Source organism: Scyliorhinus torazame, chromosome 3, assembly GCF_047496885.1.
Source record: "Scyliorhinus torazame isolate Kashiwa2021f chromosome 3, sScyTor2.1, whole genome shotgun sequence".
Taxonomy (NCBI): domain Eukaryota; kingdom Metazoa; phylum Chordata; class Chondrichthyes; order Carcharhiniformes; family Scyliorhinidae; genus Scyliorhinus; species Scyliorhinus torazame.
In genome coordinates this window covers 62,354,429-62,370,467 of record NC_092709.1, presented here as the reverse complement: position 1 = coordinate 62,370,467, position 16,039 = coordinate 62,354,429, and the positions used below count along the sequence as shown (strand labels likewise).

Sequence of the window (16,039 nt, the reverse complement as noted above, 5' to 3'; positions counted from 1 at the left end):
CCCCCCCCCCCCCCCCCCCCCCCCGGTGCAGGATCCCCCCTCGTCCCCCTGCAGGCCACCCCCCCCAGCGTTCCCGCGCTGTTCCCGCCCGGCAGCGGACCAGGTGTGGATGGCGTCGGGAGGAACCCGCCGCTTTGGACAGGCCGCTCGGCCTAGACGGGCCGGAGAATCGCGGGGTACCGGTGAATCGCCATTTTGTCTGTCTCGGGTGATTCACTGTACCGCGCCGCGCAAAACGCGATTGTGCCGATCTGGCCACTTCCATGAATCGCGGGGGGGGCGTCGGACCGGCGTTGCAGGAAAATTTGGCGACCCAGGCGTTTCTCCCAACCGGCGCAGAGCGGACAATCGCGCGCATGATGTTTCAAAAGGTAACTATGGAGAATCTATTGTGAACGTGGGTGGGTTGTGAGAGGCGGCTATTTTGTAAAAATGGGCCGCCTGAAAAAAGTTTGTAAAACACTGCTCTAGACCATTAAGCATCACTTGTATGTTTTACTTTACTGTGGACGATCAACATCAAGAGAAAATGGGAATAGTTTCTGACTTGCATAATGTGTTACTTCTGGCTAACTGCAAACTACTCAGTTTTAAATTATTACTAAACAGTTGACAACAAAAGTTGACTATTATAAATAATAATAATACTAATCACTTCTCACAAGTAGGCTTCAATGAAGTTACTGTGAAAAGCCACCACTCGCCACATTCCGGCGCCTGTTCGGGTGGCTGGTACGGGAATTGAACCCACGCTGCTGGCATTGTTCTGCATTACAAGCCAGCTATTTAGCGCACTGTGCTAAACCAGCCCCTCTGAGTAATATCTGAGTAAAACAATAAAAAATTCAAAGTCATTGAACACCATGTAAATGCAACAGACTATTCAAAATCCTTTCTTCACGGTTTCTTTCTTCTTCAAAAGAAGATTTAAAATGTCTGTGGAAAAGGAGAACTAGAGATAATCTAAATCAGTGGAAAGCATCTCAGTTGTCACACACTGAAGAATCCGAGAACAGGTTCCAGCATTAAATTATATCATGGCTGGTCTGTATCTTAAATCCATCAGTGTATCCAACCTGGAGATAGAGAGTGTGTGTGTGAGAAAGAGAGAGAGAGAGAGAGAGAGAGAGAGCACTTATAGCTCCTTCTTCATTGAGTGTCCAGGACCTAATTCTCCTTACCCGAGTCTCTGGAAGTCATCCACTCAGGCAGGATCCAATCACCACCTGTTACCAGGCAGAATACGGCCTTTTGACAAATTCCTTGCCACCAGCCAACCAATCGAGCAGAGTCCAACCCCATCTATTGGATGCAACCCAGTCTGAGATCAGCTGTTCTAAGGCTAGCATCATATACTATGTTGTAACGTTTTGAATTCCTCATTCCCTCTGAGGCTTGACTTAAAGATACATGTCCATTACTCATTCATGGATCAAAATGATAATGACAAAACAATAAAGGGGAAATAAGGGAATCAACAGGAAGGACGCTTACACAATAATATATTTCATAAAGCATACTGAAAACCCAATTTCTACTGTAATTTTCATAATCTGCAATGAAATTCTATACTGATAAGATGCTGGCTAATGGAAGTGATTTATCTGTCATAAAAGCTGGAATATTGCTCACACTTCAGCCATTTCTATTGACCATTTTATTAGCCTACCTGTTGGGATCAATAACATGTGTCCTCTGATGAAGCGAAAGTGGTTTGATCTGATACTGATGGACCTGGCATGTTTTAGGTTGTAGACGAGGGGTAATGTAGGCTTGTAGTGTTCCGTGCTGTCCTTCTATGGAACGAATCTGGAGAAAGAAGAGCAAATTTACACTCTGGAAAGGCAGACTATAGTCTCCAGCCTTTGACATTACAAAGTTGGAACCACTTAATGGTGATCCTCACTAGGACTACAAATTATCCTCAAGTCTCAACATTTTTAAGAAAGCAGAGAATTAACAGAAAATCTGGTTTTGTGACTTCCAGTACAATTATGTCTCTAAGTGGCTTATCAGCAATTGTTACAGTAGCTCTTTTGGAGAAAACAAACCCTGGTAAAAGCCAATTTTTTTCAGTTATACAGCCGGTTACTTAACCTTAAATATGCAATAAATCTAATGCAATATTCCAAGAAAGGCTTTCTCATTTCCATTTTCATTAAGGAGACTAAGGAGTGCAAGAAGAAAGATTTGCATTTATAGGGGGCCTTTCACAACTTTAGGATCTCCTCAACCAAAGAAGTACTTTTGAAGTGTAATCACTGTTGTCACGTAGTAAAAACAGCAGCTAGTTTGTATGTAGAAATAGTAATGACTAAATAATCTGTTGTAATGTTGCTGGTGGGGAGAAAAATATTGGCTAGGACGGAAAAGTGAACTCCTGTGTTCTTTGAGTAGCGTCAAAGAATCATTTATGGGGGGACTTCCGGTAGAGCTCTGTAGGGAGAAGATGTGCACGGGGCAGCTCCCGCTAAAGGACTAAACTTTCAGGGTTTTTTTTTTGTTTTGTTTGTTTAGTCCCGGGGGTATTTTTATTCTTGCTTTTTAAAAAAAAGAAAGAAACCATGCAGCGCTCCTCCGAAGGTACGAACAGGAGGAAAAAAACTGTAAGCTGAGGCCCGTGGGAGAAATAAGTGTGCGAGAGGAGCCGGAGATTTTTTTTTAAAAGGTGCGGGAGGAACCGGAACCGGAGACTCAGAAGCGGCCGAGGAGAGTTACGTCTCCGAACAGAACTAGTGCCTAAGAGCGCAAGCCTGCCCACAGGTCGCTCCGACCCAAGCCCAAAGCTGGGGACCAGCCCAGAGCAACTATTGCGAAGCTGCACCGGTTCCAAGACCGGGAGAGAATCCTAAAGTGGGCCCGGCAAACAAAATGGGAAGGGAAGACCATAAGGGTGTATCAGGACATTGGGGCGGACCTGGCCAAAAAAAGGGCTGAATTCAACAAAGCGAAATCAGCACTGCACAAAAGCAAGGTAAAATTTGGGATGTTATTCCTGGCCAAACTCTGGACAACATTTGTGGGGAAAAAGCTGTATTTTAACACCCCAGCGGCGGCTGATGAGTTCGTTAGAGCGAACAAGCTGGGGGAGGAGCACACGCAACCACAATGAAAGACATGGGGGTGGAAAAGGAAGGGAAAACCAGAACAAAGAGCGGAGGACAGACCACAAACAAGGACAATGGACTCATGAACTGTGCACGTGTGTTATGCCTTGCGCGGGACTGTGATGTTTTGTTTCAGAGCTTGTCTCCTCTCTCAATGCAGTGGGGGGGGGGGGGGGGTGGAGCGAGGGAAATGAGTGAGGAAAGCAAACCAGGAGGGCGAGACAAGGGCCAGTAGGTTAAACAGGGCCAGAACTGGGCGAATACTGGGAGGAGGGCCACTGTACTAGCGAGGAGGGCCAGCACGGGAGGGTAGGAAGGAAGGGGGGCCGCGGCACCCCTCTTAGGGAAGGGGGAGCGCCTGGCACAAGGAGGGGGGGACAGAAGGGGAGGGGAGAACGCGGGGGGACGTCAAAGGGACGGGCTGGGGGTGGAGGGAGAAGAGTCTGGGGGAGAACACAGAACAAAAGAGAAGCAAAAAGAAGGGTGAGATAGTGAAGCAGTACAAACATAGGCCTGGGCGGGCATGGAGCAGGGCGAGGAACCAAGAGGGCACCGCAAACAGACACTCGAGAGAGCATCAGGGCAGAGGGAGACCCCGGAGAGCAGGGGCGCACCCGTGTGGCGTACACACAGCTGGTGGCCACATTGGGTGCCCTCTGGGCAAAGGGAAACCCCTGAGCACTGGGGCCCGACCCCATGGTGAGAGCGGCGACCCTGGCCATTTTGGACGGCTCCCTAGCAAAAGGAAACCCCGGAGTGCAGGGGCGCATCCATCAGCTAGGTATGGGTGATCCACAGCACCGGGAGGGGGGTGGTCAGAGACCCCCTAACAGGATTGTTACCTGGAATGTAAGGGGACTCAACGGCCCAGTGAAAGGATCCAGAGTGTTCGCCCACCTAAGAAGCCTAAAAGCAGACATAATCTATCTACAAGAGACGCACCTGAGGGAGAAGGACCGACTGCTGGTAAGGAAGGGCTGGGTGGGACAGATGTACCACTCATGCTACGGGACGAGGGCTAGGGGGGTAGCAATATTAATTAGCAAAAGGACGAGTTACGGACCCAGGGGGAAGGTATGTCATGGTCACCGAAGTCCTGGAAGGGGCACCTGTCGTACTGGTGAATGTGTACGCTCCCAACTGGGACGACTCAGAATTCATAAAGAAGACCATGGCGGAAATCCCCGACCTTGACACACACCAACTGATTCTGGGGGGGGCGACTTTAACTGCATGCTGGACCGACTGATCAAACCCCAGAACGGGGAAAATGGCTGGGGAGCTAGGGGCCTTCATGGAACAGATGGGGGCGGTGGAACCATGGAGGTTCCTGCACCCGGAGAAAAGGAGTTCTCGTTCTTTTCGCAGGTGCACAAGGTATACACCTGTATCGCTTCTTTGCAGTGGGGAAATCGGTGCTTCCAGGGAACGGACTACTCCGCGATCGTTATCTCCGACCACGCTCCACATTATATGGATGTGAGGTTGGAGACAGGCCGGGCCCAGCGCCCCACATGGAGACTGGACACGGACCTGGACCTGGCTGACAAGGCTTTCTGCCAAAAAATATCGCGGGCCATAGGCGATTAAGTTTGTCTCACCCTCCACATTCTGGGAGGCACTGAAGGCCGTGATCAGAGGAGAGATCATAGCCTACAAGGCAAGTAGAGATAGGGAAGACAGGGTCGCCAGGCAACAGCTAGTGGACTCCATTCCGGAAGTCGATAGAAAATACTCCGAGGCCCCGACCGTAGAGCTGCTGGCGGAGAGGAAAAAGCTGCAAATTGATTTAAACCTGCTATCCTCTAGGAAAGCAGTGTACCAACTCCGCCAGACACGGGGGACCTTCTACGAACACGGAGACAAGGCTGGCCGCCTATTGGCTCACCAGCTGAGAAAGTAGGCAGCCACGAGGGAAATAGCGCAGGTTAAGGATAGCAAAGGCAGACTGGTAACACAGCCAAAGGACGTCAATCGGGCATTCGAGACCTTCTACCGGAGACTGTATACCTCCGAGCCCCTCGACGGGGATGCGGGAATGAAACAGTTCCTAGACAGACTGGAACTACCAGTCGTGGGGGAAGACAGACGGGGGGGGGGGGGGGGGGGGGGCTGGAAGCACCAATCGACCTGGGAGAAATCATGGAGTGCATCAGCTCCATGCAGGCGGGGGAGGCACCGGGACCCGACGGGTTCCCGGCGGACTTCTACAAAAAATTCACACCAGTCCTGGCCCCACACCTAAGGGACATGTTTGCGGACTCACTGGCAGGGGCACCCTGCCCCCAACGCTAGCGCAGGCCACAATCTCACTAATACCCAAAAAAGATAAAGACCTGACGGAATGTGGATCATACAGACCCATTTCACTGCTGAACGTGGATGCGAAAATACTCGCAAAGGTCCTGGCCAAAAGGCTGGGGGTTGCGTACCAGAGGTGGTTGCAGAAGACCAAACGACCTTTGTCAAGGGTAGGCAGCTCACAGCGAACATCAGGCGGCTGCTGAATGTGATAATGACCCCCCCCCCCTTCCCCGGAGAGAACACCAGAGGTGATTGTCTCCCTGGACGCAGAAAAGGCCTTTGACAGAGTCAAATGGAGCTACCTCCTCGAGGTACTGGTATGGTTTGGGCTAGGAGCGGGATTCACCGCCTGGGTGAGGCTCCTGTACAACGCTCCCAAAGCCAGTGTCCGAACTAACACCACCAGCTCTGAATACTTCCAGCTACAGAGAGGAACAAGACAGGGCTGCCCCCTGTCCCCACTCTTGTTCGCGCTAGCGATCGAACCCCCGGCGATAGCCCTGCGGGAGCAAAAAGCTGGAAGGGAATCTGGAGAGGAGACAGAGAGCACAGAGTCTCACTCTATGCAAATGACCTGCTCCTCTGTGTCTCGAAGCCACAGGAGGGACTGAAGGCAATACCGCAAATATTGAAAGAGTTTGGAACCTTCTCGGGCTACAAACGTAACCTGGGCAAAAGCGAGACATTCCCACTGAACCCAAAAGGGGGAGGGACAGAGCTTCCATTCAAAACGGCCAAGAACAGATTCCGTTACCTGGGGATCCAAATAGCCAGAGACTGGACACCGATCCAAAAGTGGAACCTGAGCAGCCTGGTGGAGGATGTAAGAAAAGACCTTCAACGGTGGGGCTCACTCCCACTCTCCCTGGCAGGGAGAGTGCAGACGATCAAGATGAATGGACTGCCAAGGTTCCTCTTCCTGTTTAGATCCATCGCGATCTTCATCCCCAAGGCCTTTTTCCAAAACATAGACAGGCTAATCATGGAGTTTGTGTGTGTGTGTGTGTGTGTGTGTGTGGGGGGGGGGGCGAGGGGGGGGCGCGCAAGAACCCGAAAATTCCCAAACCGACACTGTAAAGAGGGAAAGTCAGAGCGGACCTGGCTCTACCGAATCTACAATACTACCACTGGGCAGCAACGGCAGAAAAAGTGAGGGGATGGGTACGAGACCCTGACACAGATTGGGTACAAATGGAGGAGGCATCCTGTAAAGGAACAACCCTCTGGGCCCTGGCCACAGCAGCACTCCCATCCTCCTCAACAAGATACACAACAAGCCCAGTGGTAGCGGCCATGCTGAGAACATGCACCCAGTTGAGACAGCACTTAGGGATAACCAAAATGACCCTTATCCCCCATCTGTGGCAATCACAGATTCCCCCCAGCCATGCTAGATACCACCTTCAAAAGATGGAGGCGGGACGGGGGCACACTGATGGTCGGCGACTTCTACGTAGGGCGCAGACTGGCGACAATGGACAAACTGACAAGGAAGTGGAAACTAGCAAGAGGACCCACTTCCGGTGGCGGCTATGAGGGAGTAAGTCGCGCATTTGGTGGCTCTCGCTCCGGTCAGACTTTTAGACCTTTTCCCCCGACTTTTTCGAACTTTTGAGCGCTGGAGGGGAAAACAACAGCACTGTAGATCTGGATCCATACAGAGTGTATGGACTTAAGGAGTAGAAGGGAGCAAAAACAGGCGAAGAAGGGGCTGAACAAAGGTGGTGTGGAGGTTCAAGTGGGAGGAAAGATGGCCGACGAACGGACCACGGAACAGACGGTCCAGACAGCACTGGACAACACGCTGAAGGTCATGAAGGAGAGCTTTACAGCACTGAAATGAAATGAAATGGAAAAAAATGAAAATCGCTTATTGTCACAAGTAGGCTTCAAACAAAGTTACTGTGAAAAGCCCCTAGTCGCCACATTCCGGCGCCTGTTCGGGGAGGCTGGGTACGGGAAATGAACCGTGCTGCTGGCCTGCCTTGGTCTGCTTGCAAAGCCAGCGATTTAGCCCAGCGTGCTAAACCAGCGGGATAATTTGGAACCGCTTCAGAAAGCGGTGGAGCGACTGGACCAAAGGCTGGACGCCCAGGATAAGGTGGTCCAGGCATTGGAGAAGACAGTGGAGGAGCAGGCGGATTTCCAAACGGTAAATGGACAGGCTGGAGGACCTGGAAAATAGGTCTCGCCGGCAGAATCTGAGATCCATTGGGCACCCGGAGGGGACCGAGGGAGTGGATGCTACGGCATATGTGGCAGGCATGCTGCAGAAGCTGGTGGGGGATGATTTCTTCCTGCGTCCGTTGGAGCTGGACAGGGCACACAGAGTGCAGGCCCCCCCCCCGGGCGATGGTGGTCAGGTTCCATAGGTTCGTGGACAAGAAGCGGGTCCTACAGTGGGCCAAGAACATGAAGAGCTGCTTATGGAACAACAGTGTCCTGCGCATCTATCAGGATCTGAGCCAGGAGGTGGCCAGAAGAGGGCAGCCTACAGACAAATTAAAGAGATCCTGTTTAAAAAGGTCAAGTTCAGGCTACTTTTTCCGGCGTGGCTTTGGGTCACATACCGGGAACAGTAACATTATTTGGATGACCCGGAGGAAGCGATGGACTTCGCTAAGGGGCATGGACTGGTGCCGAACTGAGGACACATGGACTCAAGTTAGAGTGTTTCAAGGGATGTTTGCATTTGTTTGTGGATTGCCCTTCGTGTTAGCGATGTGGTTCGGCATGTTCTTTTACTTACAATTTGGGCTGTTCTTGTGTTTGTTTTTGCCTGTTTGAAAGTTTTAAAGTTAAAGCCAAAGTCATAGTTAAAGGTTAAGTTATTGGGTGCTGGGGGGCTGTACGGGTTCTTTTTGCTATTTTTCTGGTAATGTTGGGAGGGGGGTGGGTGGTAGCGCCCACCTCATTACACCTCGGTCCCAGAGCGATTGCTCGAACAGGGCTGTTCTGGGGAAGTGGTGTTGATGGGCAGGGGAGAGGGGAGCGGGGGGACAATAGGTGGGAGACATGGTGGCGCCGGAGTTGAGAGTCACCAGGCTAGCTGCTTTGAGCTAGTCAACGGGAGCGAGGTGGAGGGTGTGTATACAGCCAGTATATGGCAGGGGTTAGGTTACAGGGGGCAGGGGGTTGTTGCTGGGGGGGAGGGGGGGGGGGGTAGGAGATGATCTGCTGACAAGGGAGGGAACTGAACCAGGTAACAGGGAAGAGGTCGGGGGTGGGAGCTGCCAAGAGGCGGACCAGGGGAGGAGCGGCACATGGGCAGGGGGTGGGCCCAAGAAGGGGGATGGCTGATCGGCGGGGGGGGGGGGGGGGGGGAGAGAGACACAGGGTGCCCTCCAACCGGGCTGATCGCCTGGAATGTTCGAGGGTTAAACGGGCCGGTCAAGAGGGCACGTGTGTTCGCGCACTTACGGGCTTTGAAGGCGGATGTAATGTTGCTGCAGGAGACACATTTGAGAGTGGCGGACCAGATTAAATTACGGAAGGGCTGGGTTAGCCAGGTCTTCCATTCGGGGCTTGACGCTAAGACCAGAGGGGTCGCGATCATGATTAACAAACGGGTTCAATTTGAGGCGGACAGCACAGTTGCGGATGGGGCTGGTAGATTTCTCATGGTCCGGGGTAAACTTGAGGGGGTGAGGGTGGTCCTAGTGAATGTTTACGCTCCAAACTGGGATGATGTAGATTTCATCAAAAGGCTGCTGGGGAAAATCCCCGACTTGGATTCATACAAGCTGATTATGGGTGGGGACTTTAATACAGTCCTTGATCCCGACCTGGATCGGTCGTGCTCCAGAACGGGCAGGGTCCCGGCAATGGCAAGGGAACTGAGGGGGTTCATGGAACAAATGGTGGGGGTAGACCCATGAAGAATCAGTCGGCCGACAGGGAAGGAGTTCTCGTTCTATTCACATGTTCACAAGGTTTATTCTCGTATTGACTTCTTTATTATGAGTCGGGACTTTTTGGCGGGGGTGAGGGATACAGAATACTCGGCGATCACTATTTCGGACCATGCTCCACATTGGGTCGACCTGCAGATCTGCAAAGAAAGTTACCAGCGCCCACAATGGAGGTTAGAGGTGGGATTGTTGGCAGAAGAGGGTGTGTGTGAGAGAGTGGGGAAATGCATGCAGAACTACCTACAGGTCAACGATACAGGGGAAGTCTCAGCAGCGGTGCTCTGGGAGGCGCTGAAGGCAGTGGTGAGAGGGGAACTGATCTCAATCCGAGCCCATAGGGACAGAACGGACAGGGCGGAGATGGACAGACTGGTTCAGGACATGATACGGACGGACAGGGAATATGCGTAGTCCCCGAGGGCAGAGCTACTTAGGGGACGACGGAGACTGCAGGCGGAGCTGGGGGCGCTATCCACTGGGAAGGCCGTAGAGCAGCTCAGAAAGGCAAGGGGCGGGGTGTATGAGTATGGGGAGAAAGCCAGCAGAATGCTTGCACAGCAACTTAGGAAGGGGGAGGCAGCCAGGCAAATAGGGACGGTAGTGGACGGGGCAGGGAACCGGGTTGGAGACCCGGCAGGATTGAACAGTGTATTCAGGGACTTTTACAGCAAGCTGTATGCCTCGGAACCCCCCACAGGGCCGGAGGGGATGAGGCGCTTCTTAGATGGGCTGACCTTCCCAAAGGTGGGCAGGGGGATGGTAGAGGGGCTGGGGGCCCCAATTAGGGCTGAAGAAGTCATGGGGGGCCTGAAGGCCATGCAGTCGGGTAAAGCCCCGGGGCCGGATGTGTATCCAGTGGCGTTCTACAAAAAGTTCTCGGGGATAGTGGGGCCGGTGCTGGTTAGGGTGTTTAACGAGGCGAGGGACAATGGGGTGTTACCCCCGACGATGTCGCAAGCCACCATCTTGCTGATATTAAAACGGGATAAAGATCCGGAAGCCTGTGGGTCCTATAGGCCAATCTCTTTGATTAATGTTGACGCTAAACTACCGGCCAAGATCCTGGCGTCCAGAATCGAAGACTGTACCGGATGTGATTGTGGAGGACCAAACGGGGTTTGTAAAGGGCAGGCAGCTGGTAGCCAACCTAAGAAGGCTACTCACTGTGATTATGGTGCCCCCGGAGGGCAGAGAGGTGGATGTAGTGGTGGCACTGGATGCCGAAAAGGCTTTTGACCGGGTGGAGTGGGACTATTTATGGGAGGTGCTGTGACTTGAGTTTGGGCTTGGGGAAGGCTTTGTGGACTGGGTCAGACTGCCAAATCAGGCCCCGGAGGCTAGTGCAAGGGCAAACAGGACGACATCTGAGTATTTTCGACTATACCGTGGGACAAGACAGGGATGCCCCCTCTCTCCATTGCTGTTTGCATTGGCCATAGAACCGCTGGCAATTGCTCCGAGAGCGGCAACGGGGTGGAAGGGAATGGTCGAGGGGGGGGGTAGAACACAGGGTCTCACTCTACATGGATGACCTGCTTTTGTACATGTCGGATCCAGTGGCAGGGATGGACGGGATTATGGAAATACTAGGGGAATTTGACCGGTTTTCGGGGTACAAGTTGAACATGGCAAAGAGCGAGATGTTTGTGGTGCAGGCGAGGGGTCAGAATAGGCTGAGGGAGCTACCATTTAGGCTGGTTGGGGAAAGTTTTAGGTATTTAGGAATACAAGTGGCACGGGACTGGGGCAGGATGCATAAGTTGAACTTGTCTAGGCTGGTGGAGCAAATGAGGAGCGAGTTCCGGAGGTGGGATAAGCTCCCGCTGTCACTAGCGGGGCGGGTACAGACGGTGAAGATGATGATCCTCCCGAGACTCCGGTTAATTTTTCAGTGCCTCCCTATTTTCATTCCGTGGTCCTTTTTTAAAAGGATTAATAAAATCATCCTGTGCTCGGCCTGATTCAGTTCAAGGTAGTTCACCGGGCCCATATTATGAGGATCACTATCGGGGTTCGCCGGGAGGTGGCAACCATTCATCGACTTCTTCACGGGGAACTAATCGTCAGCTGGGGGGGGGGTAGAATAGTGTAGAGTAGGGGGGAAGAATAGGCGGGTCTATTTGCGAGAGAGGAACTGTTATTTGCACTGATTTTGTCATTAATATTTGCACACTAATGTATATTGTTACTGTTTACAATGCCAAAAATACCTCAATAAAATTGTTTGTTAAAAAGAAAAGAAAATTGAGGCACCTCCAAATAAAGCACTTCCTCCGCAAAGAGACAGTGGGGTACCCCGGGGTCCCAGAAAGCACATACTAGTGGACCGGATAGGCACAAGCAGCGAGAAGGGGGGGGCTATGTGGGAAAATATACGGACAGCTACTGGATAGAGCCCGAACACCACTGGACGGGACCAGACAAAAATGGGAGGACGACCTGGGGACAGAGGTAGGATGGGGACTCTGGAGCGAAGCACTGAGCAGAGTGAGGTCCACCTCCTCCTGCGCAAGGCTAAGCCTAATGCAGGTCAAAGTGGCGCACAGAGCGCACCTGACCAGAACCCGAATGAGCAGGTTCTTCCCGGAGGTGGAGGACAAATGTGAGCGGTGCCAGAGGGGCCCGGCCAACCACACCCACATGTTTCGGGCTTGCCCCAAGCTTGCTGGGTTCTGGACAGCCTTCCTGGATACTTGTGGGGCAGTTCGTCAGCCTGTTCCTGTTCCGGGGGAGAAACCACAAGAGAAGAGGAAGGGTGCTGAAACCAACGAGTGGGTGGGAGGGGGAGGGGGGGGAGGGGGGGGGGGGGGGGAGCAGGGATATCATAGACCAATCCAGAGGGCAGCAAAATGTATGTACAGTTAGCCAAATGAAGGACAAAACAGACCTCTCTGTAAAATAAAGCACATTGGCGCGGGCAAGACAAATGTAATGAATATAAGTAACAACTGTTTATAAATATGAGAAAAGCCAATAAAAAGATTTAAAAAAAGAAAAGAATCATTTATGTCCCTCTGCGGCACGGTAGCACAGTGGTTAGCACTTATGCTTCACAGCTCCAGGGTCCCAGATTTGATTCCCGGCTTGGGTCACTGTCTGTGCGGAGTCTGCAAGTTCTCCTCACGTCTGCGTGGGTTTCCTCCGGGTGCTCTGATTTCCTCCCACAGTCCAAAGATGTGCAGGTTAGATGGACTGGCCATGATAAATTGCCCTTAGTGTCCAAAGATGTTAGCTGTGGTTACTGGGTTACGGGAATAGGGTGCAGGTGTGGGCTTAAGTAGGGTGCTCTTTCCAAGGGCTGGTACTGTCTCGATGGGCTGAATGGCCTCCTTCTGCACTATAAATTATCAGATTATATGAGACAGCTGATGCTTAAAGTCTCATCTGAAACTAAGTATGTTCCCAAATATGGCATAAATTATGTAAAAAGCTGAAAATCAGCAACAAAATGAAAATCTCTGGAAATAAACAGTAGGTGTGCCAAAAGAGAAAAGGAACAGGCACAGACCCAATCTAGATTCTCACGAGCATCATTTGTAAAGCTAGCTGTAACTCAAATTAGAAAGAGAACATAGATAGAAAGAGGAAGCCACTTAGCCCCTTGATCATTTTTCACCATTCAATTAGATCATGACTAATCTGAGATCTGGTTCCATATACCCTTTTGCCCATATCCCTTTTTACCTTTGGTTAACAAATCTCAAGATTTGAAATGAACAATTAATCCAGCCTCTATTTCCATCTGTGGAACAGAATTCCACATTTCTATCACCCACCTGTGTAGAAGTGTTTCCTAATGTCAAGCCTTAAGACTGGTTCTAATTTTTAGACTATGCCTCCCAGTCTTAGCTCTTCAGCCTACAGAAATAGTTTATCTCTGTCTCACCTATCTGTTCCCCGGGATAGCTTGTAAACTTTAATCAAATCATTCCTAAATTCCAGGGAATCAACCCTAGTTTGTGTAATCTTCCCCAGCATGCTCTTTTTAGTTTTCCTTTACCTGTTGCCACTCAAGTGCAAATCCTAACTGTTGCTCACTTCCTTTTTAGCAATAAACTGTTAGTTTTCCCTCTCAGCTTTCCTCCCAACAAACTGGCACCATTTACTAGTTTAAAGTCTTGGCATCTATCCTATTCATCCTTTTCGATAGGATTCTGGTCCCAACCCTTCCCAAAGGGACAGTTCCTTCTAAGTCCCATGAAATGGAACCCCCCTTTCTCATGCCACTCCTTCAACCATATCTTCACCTCCCTCGTCTGCTTATCCATTTGACAAATTGCACATAGTTCTGGTAATAATACAGAGATTATAATCCTCCTCTTTAATTTAGGGCATAGTTCCCAGTACACTCAAACAGGACCTTTTGCTTATTCTTCCCCTCGTTGCTGGTTCCAACATGAATCTCTATGACTGAATCCTCCCATTCAATCTTCAATATCCATTCAAGATAGTTTGAGATGTCACTCACTCTGGCACCAGGTAGGTAATATGCCATGTGGGACTCTTGATCCTGCTTATAAAGGATGCTATTTGAGCTTCAAAATTATTGAATCCGCTACAACGACCACATTACATTTCCCGTCCTCTTCTTCCAATCTTTGGCCAGCCTCCTGCTCCAAGGTGTCATGTCCCGCATTCCGACTGCCCCTCTGAGTCTTTATTCTTGTTCTTACAGACAGCAAGAACATTGATCCGAGCTGCAGACACCAACCCAGTCTTGAACCTGTGCCGCTCTATGAGGTGTAACTGATATCTGGAGTCATCTATCAAAATACTTCTCTACCTCCGTGAGATGCTGGTGAGTCTCAATCATTTTGAACCAGAAAGATTCAAGACCGAGATACTAAATGTCAGGTGTGGTCATCCAGAACAGGTTTCGCTGCCCACAAATTCCACATACTGCATTCCAGACACAACGTGCTTTGCTATATCTTAGTCTAAATTATTTATAATATATATATATCCTTTTTAGTTTTGAAGTTATTTTTCTGCATAGCTCAACACCATCTTCTCAAGGGCAATTAGAGATGGGTAATATATGCTGATCTTGCTAGTCACATTGCATAAATAAATAAATTAGATAACAACAATTCAACCAAACACTCCAACATTGGACAAAAAATGTTAAATACTTAATACGAATTAGGAGTAGGTCTGTGCCATTCTGTCCCTCGAGCCTGCTCCGCATTATCAGCTCATGATTAAGTGAAATACCACCAGTATTGGAGGTATAAAACAGCATCGCCTTCCCCAAAGGGGCTGGTTCAGCACAGGGCTAAATCGCTGGCTTTTAAGGCAGGCCAGCAGCACGGTTCAATTCCCATACCAGCCTCCCCGAACAGGATCGGAATGTGGCAACTAGGGGCTTTTCACAGTAACTTCATTTGAAGCCTACTTGTGACAATAAGCAATTTTCATTTTCATTTCATTTCATAGCAACAAATTCCCACTCTCAACAAATTCCCATCTTTTGTCTATATTCCTTTTATTGTCACTCTTAGTGACCATTCCTCTGGAGGATTCACTAAATAACAACAATTTATATTTATAAAGTGCCTTAACATAATGAAATGCCCAACGACACTTCACTGCAGCATTATAAAACAAAGTATGACACCAATGAAATAGTAGGTCATTATCAAAGGTTAGTTTTAAGCAGCATCATAAAGAGGAAAGTCAGGTAGAGGCAGGAGAGGATATTCCAGAGCTTGAGGCCTAGGTAACTGAAGGCAAGGCCACCAAAAGTGGAGCATTATAATTGGTAATGTACAAAATACCAGAATTAGAGGAGCACAGAATGTTATGGACTTGAGGAGATTACAGCGATTGCAAGGGACTAGGTCATGGACGGATTTAAAATCAAGGATGAGATTTTTAAATTATTTGCATGACTAGGTATGTCAGTGAGCACAGGAATGATATGGTAACAGGGTATTTGTGAGTTAAGGCACAGGATAATGGGGCTTTTTGCGAGTTAAGGCAAAGTTTTAAATGACCTCAGGTAACTCAACAGGTAAAAGACATTATTGCAAGCACCTTACATTATTGCGAACAGAAGCTATTAACGATTCAATAATTTGAAAATTGATTTAGAAAATAATTCAATCAAGTGGAAAATATTGGATGACATACAAAGGTCATCTTTCAGGCTTATGGAAAGATGTGAGATATTCAAAAAATGAACAAGTTCAAGATAAACTGTCAAGTAAAATACTACAGATGCTGTAAATCTGAAATAAAAACAGAAAACACCAGATATATTCAGCAGCTCTGTCAGCATCTGTGAAGAGAGACAGAGTAATGTTTCAGTTTGATGACGTTCCATCAGTTCTGAGGAAATATTAATTCTGTTTCTATCTTCACAGATACTGCTAGATCTGCTGAGTATTTCCAGCATTTGGTAATGTTTTCATATTGAATAAGTTTTCATAATACTTTAATACAGTGCTGAGCTTTAATAAGTCAGTAGTTAGAAAAAACTACCTTTACCAATTCTTAGTACCTTCAGTTCCAATCTGGTGGTATTTGCTTGACATCGATAAGTAGCCAGAAGAAAATTACCATTCTGTTGAGACAAAACAAAGAACAACTGTGAAGGTTGTACAAACATATATGAAAAAGTATGTCATGTAATTATCTGGCTATACTCTTAAATGACTGAACTGTAAGTCAGTTTCCATGACTGCTCAACTAACTTAGCAAAAAGCCATTGATAAT

General features: G+C 49.3%; 1 protein-coding gene across 3 annotated transcripts in view; it reads right to left on the bottom strand.

Moving 5' to 3' along the window:
• Positions 1 to 16,039, bottom strand: part of bbs7 (Bardet-Biedl syndrome 7) — an 89,412-nt gene that overhangs the window by 21,354 nt on the left and 52,019 nt on the right. For all 3 annotated transcript variants that reach the window (XM_072495726.1, XM_072495723.1, XM_072495725.1), the window contains exons 13-14: positions 15,825 to 15,887; positions 1,670 to 1,809 (exon numbers count right to left, since the gene is read on the bottom strand). In XM_072495726.1, coding sequence (XP_072351827.1) covers positions 1,670 to 1,809; positions 15,825 to 15,887 — 203 coding nt within the window. The remainder of the gene's footprint in view (positions 1 to 1,669; positions 1,810 to 15,824; positions 15,888 to 16,039) is intronic.